The 25,263-nt window shown below is 46.3% G+C and overlaps 1 protein-coding gene, 2 long non-coding RNA genes and 1 pseudogene across 4 annotated transcripts; 2 read left to right on the forward strand and 2 right to left on the reverse strand.

Annotated features, from left to right (window-relative positions):
• Nucleotides 1-7,225: 7,225 nt before the first annotated feature.
• LOC121030140 (uncharacterized) lies at nt 7,226-7,330 on the reverse strand (annotated as a pseudogene).
• Nucleotides 7,331-18,182: 10,852 nt separating this feature from the next.
• Nucleotides 18,183-24,917, reverse strand: BAK1 (BCL2 antagonist/killer 1). Of its 2 annotated transcripts, none has more exons than XM_040473215.1 (6): nt 24,667-24,917; nt 22,556-22,656; nt 21,408-21,543; nt 20,909-21,052; nt 19,638-19,818; nt 18,183-19,517 (listed from the first exon to the last, which is right to left on the reverse strand). In XM_040473215.1, exons 2-6 carry the CDS (start codon nt 22,623-22,625, stop codon nt 19,413-19,415), a joined length of 636 nt encoding a protein of 211 aa, XP_040329149.1. In that variant the 5' UTR covers nt 22,626-22,656; nt 24,667-24,917; the 3' UTR covers nt 18,183-19,412. The 2 variants fall into 2 exon arrangements, with proteins under 2 accessions (XP_040329149.1, XP_040329150.1); XM_040473216.1 differs by lacking the exon at nt 24,667-24,917 and adding an exon at nt 23,552-24,022.
• Nucleotides 20,970-23,544, forward strand: LOC121029295 (uncharacterized). The gene is made up of 3 exons (XR_005789665.1): nt 20,970-21,070; nt 23,147-23,242; nt 23,394-23,544. It is a non-coding gene; the product is annotated as an uncharacterized LOC121029295 (long non-coding RNA).
• On the forward strand, nt 24,020-25,142 carry LOC121029296 (uncharacterized). Its single transcript, XR_005789666.1, has 2 exons — nt 24,020-24,240; nt 24,468-25,142. It is a non-coding gene; the product is annotated as an uncharacterized LOC121029296 (long non-coding RNA).
• The last annotated feature ends 121 nt before the right edge of the window (nt 25,143-25,263 follow it).

The raw sequence follows: 25,263 nt of genomic DNA on the forward strand, positions 1-25,263 counted from the left end.
TCTCTCTCCCCCTCTCTCTCTGCCCCTCCCACTCTCTTCCCTCTCAAAATGAATAAATAGACTTAAAAAAAAGTTTCTTAAAAAAAAAAAAAAAAGGCGGAACTCATTGCCCTAACAAGGGCCCTTCATTTAGGTAAAGGAAAAAGGGTAACTATACATACTGATTCTAAATACACTTTCTCAGTGATTCATGCACATGATACCTTATTGAAAGAAAAAGGATTGTTAACTATAGGAAATAAAGAAATTAGACACACCCAAAAAGTTCTAAACTTAATAATTGCAGTAATGAAACTGAAAGAACGAGCAATAGTTCATTGTCCAGGGCATCAGAAGCCAAGTAATTATATAGCTCAAGGAAATAATCAGGCTGATCAGGCCACCAACCTGGTAGCCCATATGAGGACTCCAAACCCTCTATGATGCCTTTAGTGGCAGACATAGACTTAACTAAATACCAACCAAAATATTCCTTGTAAGACCTAAGAAAAGCTAGGGAATGGGGGTTTGGGCAAAATGCTGGCATGAAAGTCAGCTGGAAATATAATGAAAAAGGAATATTCCTTATTCCAGAACATATTATGGAAGAAATAGTTATATTCACCAAAGCACCCATCATGGATGAGATGCTACTCTTTAGTGGATCCAAAGGTAAATTGTGGGCCCCAAACTCCAGATAATTATCCAAAAGATAGACTAGAAATGTGAAGTTTTGTGCTAAGAACACTCCTAGGACTGGGCCCCACCAGTTCTAAAAGATATAAAACTTGGGGGTGCTGGCTGGCTCAGTCAGTAGAGCATCCCAGTCTTGATCTTGGGATTGTGAGTTTGTTGGGTGGACATTACTTTAAATACATATATATTTGGGGGCACCTGGGTGGCTCAGTCGGTAGAGTGTCCGACTTCAGCTCAGGTCATAATCTCGCAGTCCGTGAGTTCGAGCCCCATGTCAGGCTCTGTGCTGACAGCTCAGAGCCTGGAGCCTGCTTCAGATTCTGTGTCTCCCTCTCACTGCCCCTCCCCAGCTCATACTCTGTCTCTCTCTTTCAAAAACAAATTAACATTAAAAATAAATAAATAAATTACATACATACATACAAACATACAACTTAGAGGCAATGAACCTGGAGAGGACCAGCAGATATTCTTCACCATTATGCAGAGAGTAACAGATAATTTTCAATATTTGCTAATATTTGTTGAACTTTAGAAGTTGAGGCCTTTCCATGACATTCAGAGAAGGCCTCAGAAGTTGTCAAAACACATTTTTTTAAAGTATGTATTTATTTATTTATTTAATCTCTACACGCAACGTGAGGTTTGAACTCATGCCCCTAGATCAAGAGTCACATGCTAGCATGTATGGCTGGCTGAGCCAGCCAGGTGCCCCCTGTCAATACACTTTTAAACAAAATCATACCTAGGTCTGGATCGCCACTGACACTTCAGAGTGACAATGGAGCAGCATTTGTGGCAAAAGTCACACAAGCAGTGTCCAATGCCTTAGGCTTTCGATGGAAATTACGTGTTTCCTAGAGACCCCAATAGACTGGGAAAACAGAAAAAATAAACCACACATTTTAAAAGACTTTATCAGAGGTCTGCCAAGAAACCATCTTAACTTGGGAAAAAGTCTTGTCAGTTGCCCTACTTTGGGTAAGAGTGGCCCCTAGAAGTAGGCATGATTTAAGCCACTGTGGAATGTTACATGGAAGACCCTTTCTATACTCTTTTCATGGCTTAGGAGTTCCTGATGTTGCTCACATTAAGCAATTGGATACTATCAGGTATGTCCCAGCTTTAGGAAATACTCTAACTGCTGTACAGATTTACTTCCAGCAGTTCGATGTATCCCACAGATGTGCCCTTATACCACCCCTGGAGACGTGGGGTTGTTAAAAACCTGGGAGAGCAAGTACCCGAAGGACCAGCTCCATCCTCAATGGACGGGACCTTAGGGGGTGGCGTTGACCACCCATTCTTCAGTGAAACTGAAGGGAAATTCAGCTGCAGATTCCCACACTCCCATTGAACTGGTTCCACAGGAATCCACAGGTCCCCCACACTCTGCCAGCAAGGAGAACATAGAGGAGAACCTTACTACCAGCAAGCTTCTGACAGACCTGAAATTGCTGCTTAGAAGAACTGGTCTGAGAAACCAATCAATAAAGAACAAATAGCCTGTGACCTGCTAATAGCTTATATGTTATGAATGTTATTCCTTTTTCCCTTCCATCTTTCTATTGTTCACAGCCTCTTAAGCTTGAAACAACAGTTCCATGATTAGGATTTTTCAAACGTTGGCCAAGGTTGGCAATCTTTTTCACTGCTCGATATGTTGCCCTAAGTCCCACTCAGTACATGACCATAGCAACCCAGTAGTAATGCCTATAACCAATCTTGCTCTGGTCATTAATTTTTTAATACATCTAAATCAACACACTCCATTAGCTTATAGAGTCAGGTTAATCAGGCCTGGCTCCCTCACTGCTCCCATCCCTTGTTTCTTCTTACCTATCCCAAAGCATGAGTATCTCACATTCAATGACTGGAACTCACCACAAGAAGCTTGCAGTTCCACTTATGCTTAAAATATAACCAGAACAATTATTCACCTCTTGTAAAATTAATTGAAACTTTTTCCTTTCACCACCTTCCAGAGACTTTTGGGAAATACGCTGTTTTCACAATAGTTACTCATCTTTTTCTACTCTTCTCTATACAATACTGAGAACAGAAAGAACTTGGCAATATGCCCGCCCCCCCGCCATTTCTCCCCGAATGCCCTCTTACCAGTTACACTAACCTTAACCATACTTCTTATTTCAAACAATACCTTCAGTGACCCTGCAAAAATGAAAGTCCTGACTCCCATAAATTAACAGGAGTGCTATGTGTATCCCCAGGTTATTTGTGTGTGTGAGTGTGTGTGTGTGTGTGTGTGTGTGTGTGTGTGTGTGTGTGTGTATCACGGTCTCCCCTGGGGATAATGGTTGAATGGCTGGAGCATGGGAGGTATGTCTTTTAGGACTTTCGGTCACCTCTTATTCCATATATAATTCCAATGAAGTCAGTCATTGGACCAGTTCTCTCAAATTGTTCTATAGGTGAAAAAGAGAAGACACAAGATATTCTGATTATCCTCCCCCAAATCAGGAAGATGTAATTCAGTACTTGTTCGAGAGAACCTTATTGCTATGGCGGGGAGTGGCCTTGCATGAACATATGATTGGAAACGTTTCAATAACTTTAGGAATCGTATCAAATGAAACTGTCCAAGCCACACCAGCCCAATAAGAAGCCTTAGACCCTTTGGCAACATTAATCTTAGATAACAGAATTGCTTTAGATTATATTTTAACAAAACAGAAGGTGTTTATATGGTGACTAATTCATCATGCTGCACATGTATTAATACCTCCATGGAAATTGAAGTTCATCTTAACAAAATAGGGCAAGTTACTTGGCTACAACAAATCTCCCCTAAAGCCCTAGACTCAGATTTTGACTGTTTTTCAGGGTTATTTTCGCAGAACTCCCAAGGAATTAGATCAGTTTTACAAGGATTACTCAGATGTGGATTATCCATATTTATTTTTATTGTTTTTATTTTTTTTTATTTTTAAGTAGGCTCCACACCAAGCATGGAGCTCAACTCAGAACTTGAACTCATGACCCTGAGATTAAGAGTTGGACACTAGGGGCACCTGGGTGGCTCAGTTGGTTAAGTGTCTGACTCTTGGTTTCAGCTCAGATCATGATCTCATGATTTGTGGGTTCGAGCTCCCCTTTGGGCTCTGTGCTGACAGTGCAGAACTTGCTTGGGATTTTCTCTCTGCCCATCCCCTTCTCACTCCCTATCTCTCTTTCTCTCTCGAAATAAATAAATATTCCATAGGAATCTATCCCCAAAACCAAGATCACACTTTACCTGCTGTATGTTAGCCAATTTGACAATAAAAAATAAAAATAAAAATAAGTAAATATTAAAAAAAAAAAAACAAAAAACAGGGGCGCCTGGGTGGCTCAGTCCGTTAAGCATCCGACTTTGGCTCAGGTCATGATCTCGCGGTTCGTGGGTTTGAGCTCTGCATCGGGTTCTGTGCTCACGGCTCAGAGCCTGGAGCCTACTTCTCTGCTCCTCCCCTGCTCATGCTCTATCTCTGTCTCTCAAAAATAAATAAATGTTTAAAAAAAAAGAAAAAAAAAAGACGCTTAACCGACCGAGTCACCTGGGCACTCCAGATTATCCATATTTCTAATTCTTCTTTGCTACTTAATCATAAACTATGGTATAACATGTTGTACAAGAACTCTTAACCAAAGTACAAACATTTTGGTACTGCAGAATGTTGGATTTCAACCTGAAACTAAGGGATATTTCAAATAAATGCAAAAGGTTTCCTTCTTCTAACCCTGATCTCTGCCCCATTTTAGCAAGAAGTAGCTAGAGCGGTTCTCATCCCAATTCCCTTGAGAGTGAGGAATGGTCAAAAGATAGTATTGAAACCAGTAACCAAAGGGATAATGGGACTCATAAGTGCAACTGTTAGACTCTCTTAGATTCTTATTTCTTCTTCCTATTTGGTGGCCTCCAAATAGAGGGTTTTGGTTTGGCTCTCTTAGCCTTTTTTTTTTCTTGCCTGATTAATAAAAGTTTGACTAGGAAGCCATTTGGTTCAGCCTGTGGAGTTCTGACTTTTAGGGAGGAGCTAGCACTCTCAAAGGTTCTCTGGGCTTCATTTGGTTTGTTTGTTGCTGCAGCTTTTGGTATCTTTAAATAAAACTGGCCATGTTCTTTTCTTTTGTTTTGGTGTTTTTTTTTTTTTTTTTTAAGAGAGAGAGAGAGAGAGCGCGCGCAAATCTTAAGCAGGCTCCATGCTCAACGCAGAGCCTGATTTGGGGCTGGATCCCATGGCCCTGGGATCATGACCTGAGCCGAAATCAAGAGTCTGACACTCAACTGACTGAGCTATGCAGGTGCCCCTTTTTCTTTTTTAAAAATATTTTTATATTATTTTTTGTTTTAGAGACAGTGCATGAGCAGGGAAGAGGGGCAGAGAGAGAGAGAGAGAGAGAGCGAATCTTAAGCAGGCTTCACGCTTGGCAAGGAGCCCAGTGTGAAGCTTCCTCCCACCACCCTGGGATCATGACCTGAGCCAGAATTGAGAGCTGGATGCTCAACTGACTGAGCTACCCAGGCACCCCAAAACCAGCCATGTTCTCATTGGAAGATGGGAAATGAGAATTCGATTCCCACATGTAGCCCTTTGGGCTGTATTCTCTAAAACTGGGCAATGTTTAGTTATGAACCTATGAAAAGGGAAAAGATTATCTTTTTTTGCAATACTTCTTGGTCATAAGACTCTTTAGACTCTGGAGAAAAATGGCCTGAAAATTGATCCTTGAATTATAATACCATCTTGCAATTAGATTTGTTTTGTAAAAGGGAGATGTTTGGAAATTGGGTTTTTTATGTCCTTTCCATAAAAATTAGTAAAGCAAAGACTGTAAGATTCTGTTTGCGTCTTGGTTATGTATCTCTGTGTGTTCCTATATGTTGTAAATGTGAGATATTTTCTCTACCTCTGAATGGTATTGCTAAATTTAATTCGTAAAAGAGCTCTATTTAGTTGGTTTAAAGACAAGTGCTTGTAAGAATTAGGCATTCTAAGACTCAGAAAGATAGAAGGTAACCCAGGGCACCTGGGTGGATCAGTTGGTTAAGCATTTTTTTTTTTTTAAGATTTTGTTTTTAATGTTTATTTGTTTTTGAGAGACAGAGAGTGAGTGGGGGAGGAGCAGAGAGAGAGAGAGAAGCACAGAATCCAAAGCAGGCTCCAGGCTCTGAGCTGTCAGCACAGAGCCCAATGTGGAGCTCAAACTCAGAGCAGTGAGATCATGACCTGAGCTGAAGTGGGATGCTTAACCAACTGAGCCACCCAGGCACCCCTAAGCATCTGACTTTCACTCAGGTCATGATCTCACGGTTCATGAGTTTGAGCCCCACTTCAGGTGAGCTCATGCCCCACTTTGGATGAGCCCTGCTTCTCTGTCTCTCTCCCTCTCTCACTCTGCCCCTCGCTCACTTGTGCCCTCTCTCTCTCTCTCTCTCTCAAAAACAAAACAAAACAAAACCAACCAACCAACCAACCAAACAACTAACCCAAATGTTTTTCAAGTTCATGTGATCTGGGAAAATATCTGTTATTAAAGCTAACTTGAGGTTGTTAGTTTAATTAGACATATCTTTAGAGTTATCCACATTAAATATAAAACTTTTATGCTGCTGTATTTACTGAAAGTCAAATAAAGTTCATGTTATCTCCATTGCAACATTTGTCAGAAAAGAAAAAAACACTTAGAATCATGATTGACTTTGTCTAATGCGTCACAAAGTTTAACAGGTAATCTAAACATAAATGTTGAGAACAGATGAACAGATATAAATGAGATAAAAAGGTTTATAGGTAAACTTTTAGAAATGTATTTCTTTTCTTTTTTTAAGTTTATTTATTTATTTTGAGAGGGGAGGAAACAGAGAGGGAGAGAGAATCCCAAGCAGGCTCCTAGCTGCCAGCCCAGAGCCCAGTACAAGGCTTGATCCCATGAACTACAAGATCATGACCTGAGCTGAAATCAGTCAGGTGCTCAACCACTGAGCCATCCAGGTGCCCCTATAGGTAAACTTTTAAATAGCTTCCAAAATCTTTGCTAACTTGAAACTTTAAGGTGTTGCTCTGTTAAATGATAAGTAAAGTTAGATTCATTAAATATCCAGATCATTTCTAAATAAGATAAATTAATAAAACATAAGTTTATTAAAACATTGGTTTATCTGCTTTTGGCCTCCTATTACACAAAAACAAAAGATATTTGGGTCTATTACTAAACATGTTTTATGTCATGCTGAAAAATTTACTATGAGAAGGTGCATTTTTTTAAATGTTTATTTATTTTTGACAGAGAGAGAAAGAAAGAGCGCACAAGCAGGGCAGGGGCAGAGAGAAAGGGAGACAGAGGATCAGAAGTCAGCTCTGTGCTGAGAGGGGAGAGGGGGCTTGAACTCACCAACCATGAGATCATGACCTGAGCCAAAGTCACATGCTGACTGAGCCACCCAGGCACCCTAAGAAGGTGCATGTTTCTAAAAATTATGAAATGTATCCATAGATTAGCCAGTCTAAAGAACTGGTAAAGAAAAAGAAAAAGAAAAAGAAAAGAAAAGGGGAATATTAGGAATGGGAATACATTTATTTTTAATATTTTATTTTTAAACTGATAAGAACAGATACTACACTTGATCTTAGCCAAAAGGCCGAGAAGCGATAATATTTTATTTTTAAGTAATCTCTACACCCAATGTGAGGCTCAAATTTACAACCCCGAGATCAAGAGTCGTATGCTCTACCGACTAAGCCAGCCAGGTGCCTAGGGATAGGAATACATTTTTGTTGAGGGAAAAGAAAATAATTTTGTCCTAAAGTGAGACTGGTTATTAAAAAATTTTTTTTAAATATTTATTTACTTTTGAGAGAGAGAGACAGAGAGACAGAGTGTGAGTGGGGGAGGGGCAGAGGGAGAGGGAGACACAGAATCCAAAAAAGGTTCCAGGCTCTGAGCTGTCAGCACAGAGCCTGACTCCGGACTTGAATTCATGAACCCTGAGATCATGACCTGAACTGAAGTTGGACGCTTACCTGACTGAGCCACCCAGGAGCCCCGAGACTGGTTATTTAAAGAGGGAAAACTTAGGACAAAATCTGAAAAAAAAGAAAGTTGTAGAAAGTTTGGAAGAAGAGAATCTTTGGAAAACAATTTTATGTATGGTCAGGATTGACTGAGACTGGAGTGAATGAATTTTAATATAAGATTAGAATTTGTTTTTCCTCTCTGTTAAAATGACAAACTTTTCTTGGGTTAGTTGTCTGTTCTTAATAAGCAATCATAAGGGCACCTGGCTGGCTAAGTCATTGGAGCATGCAACTCTTGATCTTGGGTTGTGAGTTTGAGCTCCACATTGGGTATAGAGATTACTTTAAAAAAAAAAAAAGTAAACAAAGATTTTTTTCTTTAAAAAATTTTTTTTTAATGTTTATTCTTGGGGGGGAGGGGCAGGGAGAGAGGGAGACACAGAATCCAAAGCAGGCTCCAGTGGCTTGAACCCACAAACCATGAGATCGTGACCTGAGCCAAAATTGGATGCTTAACCGACTGAGCCACCCAGGGGCCACGATTTTTTCTTTACCTTTAATGCAATTGGTCTAGAAAAACAAAGTATGTTTTGTCTTCTATGTTCCGTGTTTGATCACTTAAGAAAGTTGAATCTTCTCAATATTAAAAGGGCTAAATGTTGATAAGAACTACGTAACCTTCTGTATTTGCCTTTAGAATCTCTTATTGCCACCTTGGTTAAATAGATGATTAAGTATTAAGTTTTGTAATGATCTGTAATCCTATTTAGGCATGTGCCTAAAGCTAATATTTTTGAGATATTTCCCAAAATTCAAATTTTAAATGAAGTCTCCTTGACTAATTAGGCTTTTTTTTTTTTTAATTTGGTATATCAAATTACATGGGAAGCATTGTCAAATACATGATAACAAACCTTCTTGGGTTATATGAATGAATGCTATAACAGTTCCAGAAATTATGTAACATTGCCAAGGTTTTGATATGTCCTGGTATAAAGTCATTACTTGTAATTCTAATTATTGAAGTGTTATGTGTCACAGAAATAGACAGATTTCCTTGTCACCTGAACCTGAACTCTCTTCAGATCTTTAACCACTTTAACCATTTTTGAGTCTTTTATCATTTATAGTTATTATTTTACTCTGATGCTCTTGCAAATGTATTCCAGCTGTGAGGAGATTCATGGAGAAGACTTTTGACAAATAAAGGTTTGTGATACCTTTACAATCGTAAATGAAACTGAGTAAGAATTTCCAGAACTAATGGGAAAACTGCACTCAAACAGAACAAGAATTAGTAACATGGGACTGAGTGAATTGAGAAAGATGTTATATTTTTATGACTCTTATTTGAAACATTGCTGTTTCTCTAACGTTTGCTCTTCCACATATAAGGAAACTCTTTCTCTTATCTATGACTTAGAGATATTTGGTAAAATATTCCTTTGTAAGCAAATATGAAACATTTTTCTCCCTTTCTGATCCCTCCAGAATTTGGGAACTCTCAATGAGTATTTTTACTTTCATGGCAATTACAGTTCAATAAGAAATTGTTCTCCTTGTAACAGGACACCAGTGGAAATATTGGTCATATTACTAAAGGTTTGACTGGAATGTCACATTTGAGGGAGACATGCATAGTCTCAGATATGTCCAAACAGCTTTAAGGAACTAAGATAAACTTTATGGAGCCATTGATGTCCCCTTGGAAAAAATAGGGCTTGTACCTTGCTTACAGGGTTCCCAGTAGCTCTATGGGAAGTAGGGAAGATCACTTCTTGGCAAGCTCAGGAACCTCGGGATATTTTGGGGACCTCAAGAAGAGAGGAATTCACCCAAATCTATAGGTATTACAGGCAAAGTCTGATGGCAAATATTGGGCTTGGCTTCTTAGCCTCAAGAGTCTATTAAAAGTTCAATCTGAAATTTCTTATAAAAAGTTCCAGCAAAACAGATTTAAAAGAACCTATGTGGCTGGCCAATCACTATTGTTGCCGTATTTACATAAATAATTAGGCCAAGTTTGTTAAAACTGGACTAATTTTACAAATAAATTAGTCTTAATTTGGCCATCTTTAGTGGAAATGAGGGTGATTTTAGAGAGAAAAATTGTTTCAGTAACACGCCTTTGTGGATGTTAGATTCCAGTTCTAATTGTCTTTGAGTGTTTGTTAAACGACTGGGCTGGATACTGAATTCTTCTGGTTTCCTCAAATATCTGACTATGATTCTCCAAACCAAGGTTTCCTATTTTCTCCCATTCTCTTGAGTTGGAATCATTGAGAACTAAAACTGCCCTTTTTCCTAAAGTCTTGCAAACTGAAGGCAAACAGCATGATGTAAATTTTAGAGAATTTGCCACAACGGTGATGTGTAGATGAACTTAGTGCCTGTTGCTGTATGGGCCACTCAAGAAGATGACCAGAGGGACACCTGGGTGGCTCAGTCGGTTAAGCATCTGACTTCAGCTCAGATCATGATCTCGTGGTCCATCAGTTCGAACCCCACGTTGGGCTCTGTGCTGACAGCTTGGAGCCTGCTTCTGATTCTGTGTCTCCTACTCTCTGCCCCTCCCCCACTTGTGCTCTGTCTCTCACTTTCAAAAGTGAGTAAATGTTAAAAAAAATTTTTTTTAAAAGAAGATGACCAGAGACATCCAAACTGCAAACCAGGAAAGTCTATCAGACAGCCACCGCCTACCCTCATTCCATCTGAAGATGCTTGAAGCCTGACATCTAGAAATCTTCTCACTGGCTTCTCACTGTCAGGACTGAGACACTGGATTTATAATTTGCCCCAACCATTAACCTGTGTTTTTCTTTTGTTTCCATAGAAATGCTTCTTCTTTTTTTTTTCTCTAAGTTTATTTATTTATTTTGAGAGAGCAAAAGAGAGAACCAGCAGGGGAGGTGAAGAGAGAGAGGGAGACAGAGGGTCTGAAGCAGGCTCTGTGCTGTCAGCACATTGGGGCTCAAACTCACAAACTGTGAGATCATGACCAGAGCCGAAGTCAGAGCTTAACTGACAGAGCCACCCAGACACCCTCCACAGAAATGATGCTTATTCATTACCTGATTGCCTCCATATTATAGGCCTGAGAGCCCCCACCTGCAGCACCACCTCCTGAAGTAAGACAGCTGTTTAACCGAACTAACCTATTCTCAAGACTAAGACTGGTTCATGAGATATGGATCAGACTTTGTATGTAAGGTCCAGAACAGAGCAGTTAAACTCTGGCTATGGGGGAATAATGTTGATCTGTGATGTTTTTCTAAGAAGAAAATCTTGGTCAAACAGGGGATCTTGCTATTACTTCTAACCAGCTCTGGGCTTGTCTATGTCTTGGCAGTTGGAGAGTAGGAGAGGTCTACTTGCTGGGGAATTTGGTTCGCCCTCACTCTGTTTACAATTCCAGTGAACTTTTAAACTTTTTATGAAGCAAAAAGGAAATCAACACCAGATAGGGATTACTTGCCTGGTTATCAAAAGGATGGATCTTGGTATTCATTTGGGAGAACATTTTTAGTTGGCCAACAAAACTGTTCTTGCCATTGTTGCCCAACAATAAGAAAGTAAATCTGTTAGCCAAGGTAGTGCTTGCTAAACACATTGCTTTGGACCATATTCTTCCAGAACAGGGTAGAATGCCACTGCTAACACAACTTGCTGTGTTTATATTAATGCTTCTGAAGTTTTATTTATTTTTGAGAGAGAGAGAAGAAACTGTGTGTGAGTGGGGGAGGGACAGAGAGAGAGGGACACAGAATCCAAAGCAGGCTCCAGGCTCCCAGCTGTCAGCACAGAGCCTGATGCAGGGCTCGAACTCACGACTCGTGAGATCACAACCTGAGCCGAAGTCGATGCTCAATGGACTGAGCCACCCAGGTGCCCCAGGAAAGGTGATTTTATTAAAGCATGGGGACAGGACCCATGGGCAGAAAGAACTGCACTAGGGTTGTGAAGATTGGCTATACACTGTGGAGGTGGGGGAAGTAAAGTTAAGAGGAAGTTTCTTAAAGCGATTTCCATATGCTAAAGAAGACTCACAGATTACTGGAGGTCTAGCTATTGTCAAGCTAAGGTTGTTTTTCCCTCTAGCAAAGCATTATCCTTCAAATAGTAGGAAGTTCCTGGAGATTCGGCTGTTGATAAGATTGCCCTTTTCATGTAATATTACTAAGATATTTGTAAACTGATGGAGACTCTTTAACCGTTTGTTTCTGTCCTTTCCTTTGTTCTTGGGCAGCTAGGAGTGCCTGAGCAATGTCACACATATGGGGTGGGGGGGGGGGTTGCTAGCATATGCTTTGTCCTCAGCTTGCCCTCATCACTTTTCATTTATTAATTGGATATGTACTAATCAAGTGTGGTTTCCAATGTTGCTCCAAAATGGCCAAAGAAGGAGCTAATATTTTGGTTATGCAGAATGTACATATTAAGCCAAGTACCAGGGAATATTTCCAACAAAGTACAAAGTTGTTTCATCCCTCAGACCCTGAAACTGCACACTTTTCCAGCAGGAAGTAGCCAAAGCGATCGTTGTCCCAATTCCTTCAAGAATGAGGAATGATCATAACTCGGAGGGAATAAAAATGTGCCCCATAGGATTAATGAGGTTAAGACTAACAGGAAATTTAAAGCTTGTTTTTCAGAGACCTGTCTCTCCCTAATCAGCTATTATTTCTTTACAGATCCCACTAACAAACCCACTAGCTGTGTCCATAGAGGGCTGGACTGACATAAATGAAGGTCACTGATACAGTTCCAGCCCGAGAACAAGCAATGCCCTGCATTCTGTCCCTGAGATAATAAGCCCAAGATCCCATCCAGTGTATACCGGCTTTCAGAGCATGTGCATAACCCCTCTTGTCCTACAGATGACCTCCTGACATCAGGGGCCAAATTTTGCTTCATTGTAATGTTACATCGCCACCCCAAAGTGAACATGGGATGTATGTTACATGTACGTGTGCTCAGTGCACATGCTCCATTTTTCCTCATGAATACTCATGAGTTTACCTGCTGTTTGCATCGATATGTATGTAATCCCAACCCCTAAGATTATAAAAATTTATTCTACTCTGACTTGAAGGAGGCAGATTTGAGCCAGTCTCTTCTGTCTCCTCCTTTTGCTGCCTCTCAAGCCATTTCCTTGCTGTGTACTGGATGTCTCAGTGCTTGGCTTTGCTACGCGTCAGGCAGATGAACTTGGGTTCAGCTATACTATTTGCAGTTGCTTATGTTTAAATCAATTTTCAATTAATTAAAGTTGTAAATTTACAAACAGATTTTCTTTAAGTTTTTAAGTTTAACTTGCATAACTTGGATGTTCTATTTAGAAATCTTGTAATTTTTGTATAAAAATAAAAGGAATAACTTGTTCCTTGATTAATGTTCAATTAGCCCATGGGCTTGACATATTAAATTTGCTTGAACATTACTCTTGCCACTTACAAAGCTAGCTAATTAAATTCTCTTACATATTTAAACTACATTTATAAATTTAATATACTGGATTTTTTCAAGCAACTCAAATTCCTCATAGGGCAAATTTACAAGTCAAACAAGAAAAAACCTTAAGCATGTAAATGACTCTCATAAGCCTAATAATTCAAGCTTCTAAATGTAGCAAATCAAGTTATCTTAAAGATTTCAATACTGTTTACAAACATAATCAAATTACTGATACCTTTCAGCTTCAAATTACAAGTCTAAGATAAATTACATAATTCAATTTGAAATCACAAGACTAATCTATCAGATTCTCTAACATGCCAACTTCTTTTAAATATTATACACATATTAAAAACACACACAGACTATCTCAGTCTTCAAAAATCTTTTTCCTGACCTTACACAAATGAAGTAACATTATGGACTTACTTTACTTTTTTTTTTTTTTTTTTTTTTTATTTAAAAAAAATTTTGGGGGGCGCCTGGATGGCGCAGTCGGTTAAAGCGTCCGACTTCAGCCAGGTCACGATCTCGCGGTCCGTGAGTTCGAGCCCCGCGTCAGGCTCTGGGCTGATGGCTCAGAGCCTGGAGCCTGTTTCCGATTCTGTGTCTCCCTCTCTCTCTGCCCCTCCCCCATTCATGCTCTGTCTCTCTCTGTCCCAAAAATAAATAAAAAAACGTTGAAAAAAAATTAAAAAAAATTTTTTGTTAATGTTTATTTCTGAGACAGAGAGAGACAGAGCATGAGTGGGGGGGGGGGGGGCAGCGAGGGAGGGGGACACAGAATCCGAAGCAGGCTCCAGGCTCTAAGCTGTCAGCACAGAGCCCGACGCAGGGTTCAAACTCACAGACTGCGAGATCATGACCTGAGCTGAAGCAGCCGCTCAACCGACTGAGCCACCCAGGCGCCCCTGGACTTACTTTTAGTCATTTCTATTTTCCTCCTGGAGGTGGTGGTAGAATAAAATGTTTTCTGTTCATATTTTTCTTGCCATAATTCTACAATCATCTTATTGATTTTTCCCTATAACTAAAGAAAAGTCTGATAATTGTCCTTCTAAATGTAAAACTTGGTTTAAACAAAACTAATAAATGTATTAATTTATATTATTTATCTATGCAAAGTAACAAAAATAACACTTATGTTAGAGTGAATGATGCAACTATTACTTTATACCATCCTGTTCTTCCTTTAGTAAACTTTTTTTTCTTCATCTGTAAAATGGGAATAGTAATTTCTGTCTTAGAGAGCTATACAGCCAAACGAGACATCTGTCATAAGTATAATAACTCAACACATGTTCATTTCCTCCTTTCTCCTTTTTTGCCACTACAGCATTTCCCGAAAACTCAGATTAATGTGGAGAAATCCCAGGGTCTCTCTTTCTTCTAAGTGTAATGGGTAGGGGGCATATCTAGGAGGCGTTTTGTGAGACGGAAGAAAAACGACTTTCTCTGGAGAGGAATCCCTCTCCTCACTCTGATCCCTCCACTGTCCACAATGGGGTTTTGAGATGATTTAATGTTTTAAAAAATAGAAATAGGGGTGCCTGGCTGGCTCAGTTGGTGGAGCAGTGACTCTTGATCTTGGGGTTGTGGGTTTGACCCCCACGTTGGGCATAGAGATATCTTTTAAAAAATGGAAATAATGTGGGTACGGTATTTATATCTTTGTTTAAAGGATGTGTTAAGGATTCTAAGTCCATATGAAGACAGTCTCTTCTATTACACTACATGTTATACTATACACTATATTACATATCACTATATAAGGGGGGGGGCGGGGAGGAGGGATTGCCCCACACCCTCACTAGGGTAGCACTTTGCTCTGAACCTACACAGAACTCTTCTCTCACAGCCCAGCAGCATTGTTACTCAGGCTCCTAGAAACCTCGTCCTTTTTCAGTAAACACGGGAACCCATATCTCTAAGCCCAACCCAGAGCTTCCCTTGCACTCTGATTCACAACACCCCCAATTCAGAGATGCTGGACGGTGCCAAATTCACCCCATCTTTCCCTGGTGTGGTCCTCCTGAGAATTTTACCAAGAAAATGATCCCATTCTAGAGGAAGCCTCACTGCCTGCCAGAAATGAATTGGAGAAGTTTCTCTCAGTAAAGTCAGAGGTCAGGTGAGAAAGGGGTCAGATCCAAACATGAGAAGGTTGGTGAGTGCAGCCTGTGTGGGGCCAATCATCACAGAAGTCTGAATGTTGCGAAGTAGTTTCACTGTGTGATGTGATGAAGCAGGTAACTTTGAAGAACTGTCTTCCTGCTGTGTTCTTAGACAAAGCTGGGAAAAGTTGAAGCATTAGGCACCAGGAATGATTCCAAGATTGCAAAGCAAGAGTTGAGATAAGTGGAGCAGAGAGTTTTTCTGATTTGCATGTTGATTTCAACAATGGATGCCTACTCAGATGTTACTCTCCAGATGTCACTTGCACACCTTCATGCTCTCCCCTCCATTTGGTTGCCAAATCCCATACTCCAGGTGGAGGGAGATTCTGTGGCTTTAGCCCCTTCAGCTATTAAGTGATTTTCTCAGAAAAGTCTGTTTTCTGCTCATATTAGTTCATCACCTGACCTTGGTCTTGTGAGGCTGCCCCTCTACTGGATCATTCATACAGTTTGCTGGGGATCTGCTACCTGTCCTATGGTCAATAGGCCAGATCACTGCTTTTTGTTCCCTTATTATCCGGTGGGCTGAATTTCCCCTGCCCCACATCTTTGATATGCCATAGTCTGGTGTTTACCTTTTTAACATGTCCAGCAATTGGTGAACATGCCCCAGAAGCTGGGTTTGCTGGTTTTCTGGTTCCTGACCTTTGGACACTTCAGCAATCTTTGGTAACTCCATTCCATCTCTCCCTCTCTGTCAGGCATGCGCGCACGCGCGCGCGCACACACACACACACACACACACACACTCACACACAGGATTAGAGATTGAATTAAATCCATATTTTACAAGTGTCTTTGATCGGGGCCTTTACATCTGAGGTGGGTACAACTGGAGAAGGATATGGTGGTGGTTTTAATTAATGAATTAATTTTAATTTATTTCAAAGCTATTCAGATGGTTAGGTCATAAAAACTTATTCATTTCACTGAGTGGTTTGGGCAAAGGAAGGATTTTGTCTGGATGGACACCTAGTGACCTGAAATAAACTTTTTTCAGACGAGGTAAACTAGCAGACACATGAAGGTAAACTGTGGGGTGGGGCGGGGAGGCAGGGAGATGCCGGGTACAAGGCCAAGGTGGATTTCATACCCACACCGCACAACTGAGCAGACGACACCCAAACACGCTTCTCTCCCGGGGCTGGACTGCCCCAAATCACTGGCCCCAAAGACTCAGGCATCTAGACCTCTTTGATGGAAACGAAGCTACGATTTCAGAAGAACCACCATTTTGAGAATTTAACTTCCTTAATACCTGCCTATCCATCTGCTCCCCTGCACCCCCATAAACCCCTGCCTTATCCTATGCCTCCCAACTTCTCACGCCTTCCTTTCGGCAACCCCGGAATGCACTTAGATTTCGGTTTTGGAAACTTCATTCTGGAGGAATAAAGAGTGGAGTGGAGGGGACCAGGGTAGACTCCAGCCAAACGTTTTGGGGCTCCTCATGCCTTACAGGATAGAGTTCCAACTCCTTCCTTACAGGGGCAGAGACCGCCACAGTTCGCGCCACTGCCAGCCCGCCTTCTTCCAGTGAAAGTCTTCCAGCGGTTCTCAAAACCCAGTGGGGAGGTGCGCCCGGGGGCCCCGCCCACCAGAGGGCACGCTGGCGTGCTCGGTGCGGCGACGGCCATCTTGAATTCGGGCAGCCCGCCCGCCTCCACGGTCTTCTGAGCCCTGGGGCGGTAGTGCGGCGGCTGCGCGCGGGGGTTAGAGGGGAAGGATATACCCCCTCCCCGCTGACCCCTTGGCGGGCTTGTGCTGCAGACCAACGGCCCCGTTCCCCACCTGGTCGGCTTCTACGTAAAACTTCGAGCCAGTACCCTGGTGGCAAGTGCCAGCTCCCGCCCATTCTACCTGGTGACTCTGGGCAGGTACCTCAGTTTCCTTTATATAACTGTAAAGTTGGGAGTTTAAAGCCCCAGCCCCACCTCCCAATCCCCCAGGTCACCAGCTATAAAACCTACTGATTGGGCGTGGATGATAAATTCTCCGCATAAGGCTTGGCTCGTAGTATGTGTTCGGTGTAGGTTGTCTGTGAACTTTCCCTGCAGATTGCAGGCTGCTTTGTAGCCACCACCCTTCCAGCTGCAGGGGGGCGGGATATCCAAAGGTGCAGTCTGTACTTGGACTGTTTGAAGACCAAGTCCAAAGGGAGAGGGGATTGGCAAGACCCCCTCAGGGAGTGCAAGTGAAGCCCCTAAATCCTTTAGGACTTGCACGTGACCATTTTGGAAAGGTGTCAGAAACACAGACCAGGGTGCCCAGGACTGGAAAGACTTTGGAACATTTGAACGCCCCCGTGCTTGTTATTTTTATCACTCCTAGCTGCCTTTTCCCATAGGGACTCCTATGTAGCACAAAATTCCTGGAATCAAAAGCCCTGTGTGTGCTGGTTGTGGGGGACATGGGGAAGAGAGGACTGGGACACTGTGTCCCAGGCAGAGCCAGGTGTGGGGGTGAAGGGCTTTTTGGGCCAGCATGGATGGAGGCCCCAGGGAGAGAGGCATTCAAAGCAAGCCTAAGGTGCCTCTAGGAGTCCCCAGGCATATGCAGAGGCTCTACCAGCCAGAGCCCAGCAACTTGGAGTCTCCCAACTTCCTAAAGGGTGGGAAACTTGCCTGGGACACAGAGATGAGAAGTGCCTGGAGAAGGGGCTAGGAAAGGTGGGGAGGGGCCTAGGCCTTGTAGGGGGCTGGGGCCTGGGAAAACCACACCCAGCCCTCTACTGGATTCTGGAGGCCTAATATGAGCTTTTATCCAGTAATAAACCAGGTAAATGCGAGGCTCGCCCAGGCTCCCCCAATCCAGCCTGGCGGAGGGACGGGTAGCAGAGGATATAAAAATTACCAAATGGGAATCAGAGATTGCAGTTTATTTCAGACACACTCAGAAGGTGGGGGCTGGCCAGTGGGTTCCGTCTGCATCCCCTCCCTGCATTTGGCTTAATCTACCCCCAAACCCCTAGACTGTGCAAGATAGACAAGGCATTCCCACCCCACCCACAGGAGGGGCTTAGGCAGGTGAGGAGTGTGGAGAGTGGGGGTCGGGGGGGTGTAGAGTTCAAGTATTCACAGTTTCCCCATCCACACCCCCGGATTACACTGTGCCCAGGCCGTGAGGGAAGATCCCAACCCCAGGGTTCCTAGTGGCATTAACAGCTCTTTTCTCAGAAACCTCAAGACGAGTTCCTTACCCCCTTTCCCTGACAATAACAAACCAGTCCTAAATTCTGTAGGCTGGGCAAGGAGGGAACCTCAGCACTCCACTTACCCAAGACCCCTCCTCCTTCCTTATTTGGAGTGATGGGGGCAGGGTGGGCTTCACTTGTAGTGAATAGGTTGGATTTAAGTGGTAATAGATGAGGGGAAGGGAGAGAACTGAGGATCTTGGGAGGGGGGCTTGGGGGCTGCTGATGAGGTTCTGACAGCTCTGGTCTGCACCCTCAACTCCATCTCTACCCCACACTGAGGCCCAGAATCCCTGAGAGTCCACTGCAACGGTGATATGGGGTGGGGGGGAGTGGAGCAGGGGGAGAGCTTAGGAAGGGCCAGGGCTGGGCTCCAGGCCCAGCAATCAAGCTCTGACCTTCTAGAACACCTAGCTGAATCCTGGGGAACACAGGGTAGTCTACTAACTCCCGCACCCAGACTTCCTGGCGTGGGGAGAATGGTGGGAATGGGTGGGGGGAGGGTCCTTCCAAGGGTATTACATAAAGATATAACCATTAAAAATTTTGAGGGGAGAGTGACTCTTAGCCTCTTGCTTCTCCAAGTTGTAAATCTCCCCAGTGCCCAATAGATAGGGCTGAGGGTGTCCCAGAGAGCTGAGGAAGAAGGCTATAGCCCCTCTCTGACAGGATGGGGCCCAGAGAGGGGGCCCATTAGCACCATGCAATGTTGGGGCACCCCTGGCAGCCTAACTGACCCCCATGCAGGGGCCCTCCCAAAGCTGGAGTGTCCACTTGCTAAAGCTTCTGTATTCTTGAGGGGGGACCCCTGTAGAGAAGGGGGGGATGGGAGACGGCTTGGCTGAAGCCCAGGCAGGGGGTCTCAGCTAGGACCCCAAAGGGCCCCTCTGGGAGTCATGATTTGAAGAATCTTCGTACCACAAACTGGCCCAACAGAACCACAGACAGAACTATCAGCACGTTCACGATGGGGCCATTTCCCAAGTTCAGGGCTGCCACCTGCCAAGAGACAGAGATAGAAGGGCTGACGGCACATACAGGCACTCCAGGGCTGGGGTGGGGCTGGGAGAGAGGCAGCCCCAGCAGCAGGGAGGAGGCTGCCGACGCTTGGGCACTTACCCAGCCGCCCCTCTGCGCAATCCACCGGGCAATGCAGTGACGCAGCATGACGTCGACCACCAGTTTGGTCACCTGGCCCAGGAAGCCGGTCAGGCCGTGCTGGTAGATGTGTAGAGCCAGGCGGTAGCCAAAGCCCAGGAGAGCCACCACTCGGCCCCAGTTGATGCCGCTCTCAAATAGACTGCAGGTAGAGTGTTGATATTGTCAGTGGAGACCCCCAGAGGGCCCTTCAGCCTGCTTCTCCTCTCCCACCGTCCGGTGGCAACCCACCCCGCTCCCAGCTGGAAAGCAAAATGGCTTAGCTGTGACTCAAGGTGGCAGAGGTTGCCCCAGCCTGGCCTCAGTTTGGGAAGAACCTGCATCTCTGTGAAAGGAGGAAACTCAGAGGGCGTCTGAGCGGGGTGCTGCTGCCAGGTTGTGGCCCCAGCGTCGCAAGTGCAGAGGGGCAGAGAGCAGGGAAGGCAGAGCAAGTGGACGGAAGCAGCAGGGAGATTACCTGTGGGTGTTGCTGCTGGCCTGGCAGCCCGAGAGACAGCAGAGAGAAAAGGACAAAGAGGAGGTTAGGACAGGACCTGGAATCAGAGTGGAGTGGGGAAGGCCTCGAAGGACAGGGGCAGGATGTTTCAGCTCTGGGCGCTAATCCTCGATCAGTTGCCTCCTCCTACCTTCACCCCAGCTTCAGTCACCTCGACGCTGACTCCTAACCCAGACGTAACAGCAGATGACACCTTTAAGTCTGGACACTGTTCTAAGCGTCTTTCCTCTATTTTACAGACGTGGGGACTGAGGGCCATAGATTCACAAAGCCGGTAAGTGGCAAAGCTGAGATTTGACCCAGGCGTGTGGGCTCTCTAGCCACACCAGATGGCCTTTCGGACACCACACTGTAGCAAAGGGAAGCCATTTCCAGGGCATTAGCAATCTGACCATTTTTGGTATGAAATATGGTTCCAGATCAGAAGGCCAGCTGTGTCTCAGCTGGGCTGGGGAGCTCTGGGGACATCCCTACTCCGGCATCTCTATAGTCCTGATCTATCTGGTCCAGTCCCGAGTGCCCAAGCTCACAAGAGCTGTGAGCTTATATACCAAAGAGGAGCAGTCTGGGGCCCAGAGAGAGAAAGACAGGGCCCGAGGCCATGTGTGAGTCAACAGCAGACAAGGGGTGGTGCACATGTCTCTTGACACTGACAGAGAAGCGTGTATTTCCCATCCCACGGGCAGGGCACAGTGCGGGGGTGACAGCGCAGCACAGAGGCCAGGGCCAGGGCTACCTTGAGGCAATCTTGGTGAAAAGTTCATAGGCGTTCTCTGCTGTGGGTTGCAGGCGCTGCAGCATGGCCTGGAACTCTGAATCGTAGCGCTGGTTGATGTTGTCCCCAATGATGGCGAGCTGCCGACCCACCTGCCCCATGGTGCTGCAGAACAGGAGGCAGGTAGGTGAGCAGGCAGAGGGCGGGCAGGGCTGGGGCCTGGACTCGGGGAGAAGGGGTTCCGCCCAAGATGCCCCTGGCCTTGTGGACCCCTCCTTGGAAGTTCCTGACCGTGTTCTCAGACATGAGGGCAGAGTGCAGGATCACGGGACAGGCATATTCTATAAAGGGTCCAAGATCCCCGATCAGTGGGGGGGGGGGGGGGGGGCCCCGGGGCCCGGGGCAGGGGGGAGCCCCAAATAAAAAGGGCCTCCCCAGTTCCCAGGACCTGCACAGCGGCCCCATGTGAGCCTCCGCCTCCCTGAAGATACCCCCGTGGGCCCAGAGGGCCATTGCTCACCTGCTAGGTTCTAGGGGCAAGGTGACTATTTCTGGGTCAGTAGGCGCAGCTGCCCCCTCAGCCTCCTGCTCCTGCTGATAACGGTGAAAAACATAGCTGCGGAAAACCTCCTCGGTGTCCCGGGCTACCTGCTCCTCTGAGGATCAAAGCCAGGAGTCAGGGAGGAAGGGCTGGACGGACGGCCCCATGCTTTGTGGATGGGTCTTTCTTCCTCAAGGCCTCGGCTGTCCTCACCCGTGAACAGAAGTGTCCCTACTCCAGCCCTTAGTTAACAACTAGTGCTTATCGCGTATAGGATATTTTTCTAGCACGTTTCACTGAAGCCTCATAATAGCCTTGTGAAGCAGACGAACACCCCAGTTTACAGGTGGGGAGCTGAGGCACGGGGTGTTTACATAACTTGTACAAGGTCACACAGTCAAGAATGAGCAGTGGAGCCAGGACATAATCCCAGGCATGCGGGTCCCTGAGTTTTAGTGTGTACAGGCTGGGTAGCCCTTATGGCTCGGGGAATGTGGGAAACAAAATTTAGAATTCCAGCTTTGGGTCCAGAAGAGTTACATAGGGACACAGTGACATACAGGGGACTGAACCCAAAGCCCAGGGAGCAGTCTGTAGTGGGCTGGGAATCGCAGCCCTTTGATGGTCCCCTTGGAAAAGGGAAGAAAGGCAGCCATCTTACTTCCCCCCCAAAGTCATAACAATCGCTTTCACCAGTCAGCAGGGCTGCCGGGGTGATAAGCCTAGGAACTTCCTTCTTTCTCCTACTGTAGGAATAGAATAGCCACGCCCCACTCTTCATTCTTCTCCTCACCCCCTCCTGCCTCTCTTCCTGGAGATGGCGTGGTGCCCACCTCACGCTCACTCCCAGGCCTCTCCTAGCCTCTGCCCCCCACCCCCAGGCCCAGACTCCTCCCCACTTCCAGGGCTTAACCTGGACCGCACTGCAGCTTCTGAGGTCACCTGCACACACCTGCACTGGGTGGGGAGATGCTTTCTGCTTTACCCAAGGTGAGTGAATGGGGGGGGGGGGGGGCAGGAGAGCCTGCCTGTAAGTCTGGCCTGGCCCTGTCCACTCCTGCTCTCTCCATCCTCTCAGACAGCCCTGGTGGCTGTGGGATGGGGGAGGAGGGCAGAAAGACCCTTACCAGAAGTAGCAGACGGGGCAGTCTCTTCACACTCCTGCCTGGGAGGGCCTGGGCCTTGCCCGGATGCCATTTCTCAGGTCCCAGTGGAGGGCAGCGCTATCCTGTGGGGACGGGTGAGAGACAGCAGAGATGGGGACTGGCAGGGGCTGTTGATGAGGGGGAGGGTCCCCCACTCCCCCAAAAGACCCCTCCATCCTAGCTCCAGCCAAGTCTCATTTCACCACCCTGGGTCCCTGTGGAGTCTGTCGGCAGAATCAGAACTTACTGAGCATTTCACTAGCAAGAGAGGGCGAGAAAGGCAAGGCAGTCAGGATTTGTACCTAGGGACCTGGACCCCGCAGCCAGGGCCCTGGGGAGGGGTGGTTGGAGTAGTGCCCTCGTGGGTCTCAAGTCCTCTTTCACCTCGCTCCTGGGTAAATGAGGCTGGCTGCAGAGGCTGGGGTTCCTTCTGCTGCTCCTGGGCCCTCCTGCACCCTCCCTAGCACACCCTTACCACAGGATTACCACCTTCTAGCCAATGACCCATGAAACTTGTGCTCGGAGGTCCCACTTCCCCTTGGCTGGTCAGAGCACCCCTGTTTTCCAACTCAGGCCTGTTAGCTACGAACACTTCCTGAGCACCTATGGTATACTTCTACTGCTCCCCCAGGGGTGTCAGACACTGAAAATGCACATTAACCCAGCAAGGTAAGCATCATCATGCCCCTTTTACAGGTGGGAAAAGTGAGGCACCAAGAAGTTGGGGCCCGAGGCCACATAGCCACTCAGGGAGTCAGGGTGGTAATCTGAATTCCCATGAGTTCATACGCTCAATACTCACATAAGATTTACTTTCCAGTTTGTGGACCTCAGAGGTTACCCTTTCAAGACAGTCACCTGTTTACATCCTACCTTGGCTTGGCTCTTCCCATTCCTGCCTTGCCGTGAGCTGAGGAAGTCTTCTCCACAGCTCTCCCACCCCGCCCCCCACCTGACATATGTGTCCCCACCACATACCTGCTGTCCCGTCCCTGGCCCCAGTTTTCCTCTTTGCTCAATCCTGGCCACAGCCCTGATCTGCTCTGTGAACCCTCAACAGAGGGAGTATTTCCTGGACGTGAGCTGTTTCACTTTCAATTCTCACCCCTTCATACCCACCCCAAAGCTGCCTCCATCACTCTTTGGGGGAAGTGGCCTTCCTCCTGCCTCGGGGGAAGGCCCAGTCCCACCCTGGGCTGAGCACAGCCACCGCCTCCTCCCAGGGAGGACCTGACTACCCTCCTCCCCGCCCAGTCCTCCTGCCTCTCAGGCCTGGGGCCATTTTCGAAAGTGCCCCAAGGCAAGAGCTCTCCGGAAGGTGTGGAAGAAGGCTCTCCACCCCTCCACTTACTGGGGGCAGGGATAGGGAGAAGCCCGACCCTCCCTTCCTCTGTCCCTGGGCGCCAGCTTGAAACAGATCTTTGCCTGGCACACCCCCATCCCTGCTCCTTCCGGAAGATGCCGTTCCCTCTCCCCTGGTCCCTGAACGAGACCTGGAACCCCCAGGACAGCAGGGGGGGTTGCTGATTGCACCACCAACTCTCTCTGCCACTACCCCAGGGGCTCACTGCTGGGGAGTAGGTGAAACATCAGAATGGCCCCCAGGGCCAGAGGCCTATGCTGACCTGGGCCTACCCTTGCCCTCATCCAAGTGGCCTGACTTCCTGGTAAGGGGAGTCCATTGCTCTCTACTTGCTGGGCTTAGAATATTCCCCAGGGGGAGATGCCTGGTTGGGCTGCAGACCCAGTCTAGGGCTCCTACGGCAGCAGGAAGCACCAGGAAAGTTCTCTCCCTGACCTTGACCTTGGCTCCGATCTCCACTCCCACCCCCCACCCCACCCCGCCCCAGACTGCTAAAGGACCTGGTTCTTTGGCACCCGATTTCTTTGACAGGAAGGGCAATGGGGGAGCTGTCTGAGGGGAAGCCAGAGGGAGCCCCGGCTGGATCAGGCCCCGAGCAGACGTTGGCGGAGCTGCCCAGGCAAGTCTCCGGGCCTCCCTGTCCCCACCTGGCTGCCTGCAGGCTCCTTGTACCCCCCTGGGCCTGGGGCTGCCGAAAGCCGGGAGGATGGGCAAGACCCTCCCACCTTACCTGCCAGGACCCTCGCCCAGGCCCGGGATGGCTCACAGGGCCAAGGCCAGAGATCCTGAGGGGCCAGCGGCTGCTCCTGGGGGTCGGGTGCCCAGGCCCAGCTTCCTGGAACAGGCGTCAGTACAGTCCCGATGTCTGGACGCGGCTTCTGCTTGCCCCGGCTTGGCCCTAGGGACCCGCGAGGCTGCCCGGATCCTAGACGTGCCGGCTCTTCCCGGCTCCAGTTAGCTCCCTCTAGAGGAAGTCGCTGTGTGGCCGCCGGATGCTGATGAAGGGCCTATAGCCTGGGGGTCGGTCTGGGCTCCTCCGCAGAGGAGGTGCTCCACCCTTTACACTTGGCCCCGGCCAGGTGGCAAGGCTCCCCTTCTCCCACTTCTGATTTCCAGTCCCGGTCTTTGATCTTTACCCTCTTTCATGAATCAATACCAATAAAAAAGGCAGGATGGCTTAAGCACCACAATGTGCCTTGCACTTTAGTTACCATTCTCTCATTGAATCTTTTTTTTTTTTTTTTAACAGTATGGTACTAGCTTTATTAATTTATTTGGGGGGGGCGTGCACGCGCGCACGTGCACACACACACACACACTCACACGC

This window comes from Herpailurus yagouaroundi, unplaced genomic scaffold (assembly GCF_014898765.1).
Source record: "Herpailurus yagouaroundi ecotype Mexico unplaced genomic scaffold, PumYag 139, whole genome shotgun sequence".
In the NCBI taxonomy this organism is placed as follows: Eukaryota; Metazoa; Chordata; class Mammalia; order Carnivora; family Felidae; genus Herpailurus; species Herpailurus yagouaroundi.

Bases quoted from the DNA above. Each gene is read 5' to 3' on its own strand.
- BAK1 (XM_040473215.1), bottom strand. From the start codon at position 22,625: ATGGCATCCGGGCAAGGCCCAGGCCCTCCCAGGCAGGAGTGTGAAGAG. The intron at 19,819-20,908 runs GTAGCCCTGGCC...CTCTACCTGCAG, and splicing joins TTCACCAAGATTGCCTCAAG to TCTATTTGAGAGCGGCATCA. The intron at 19,518-19,637 runs GTAAGTGCCCAA...GTCTCTTGGCAG, and splicing joins TTGCGCAGAGGGGCGGCTGG to GTGGCAGCCCTGAACTTGGG.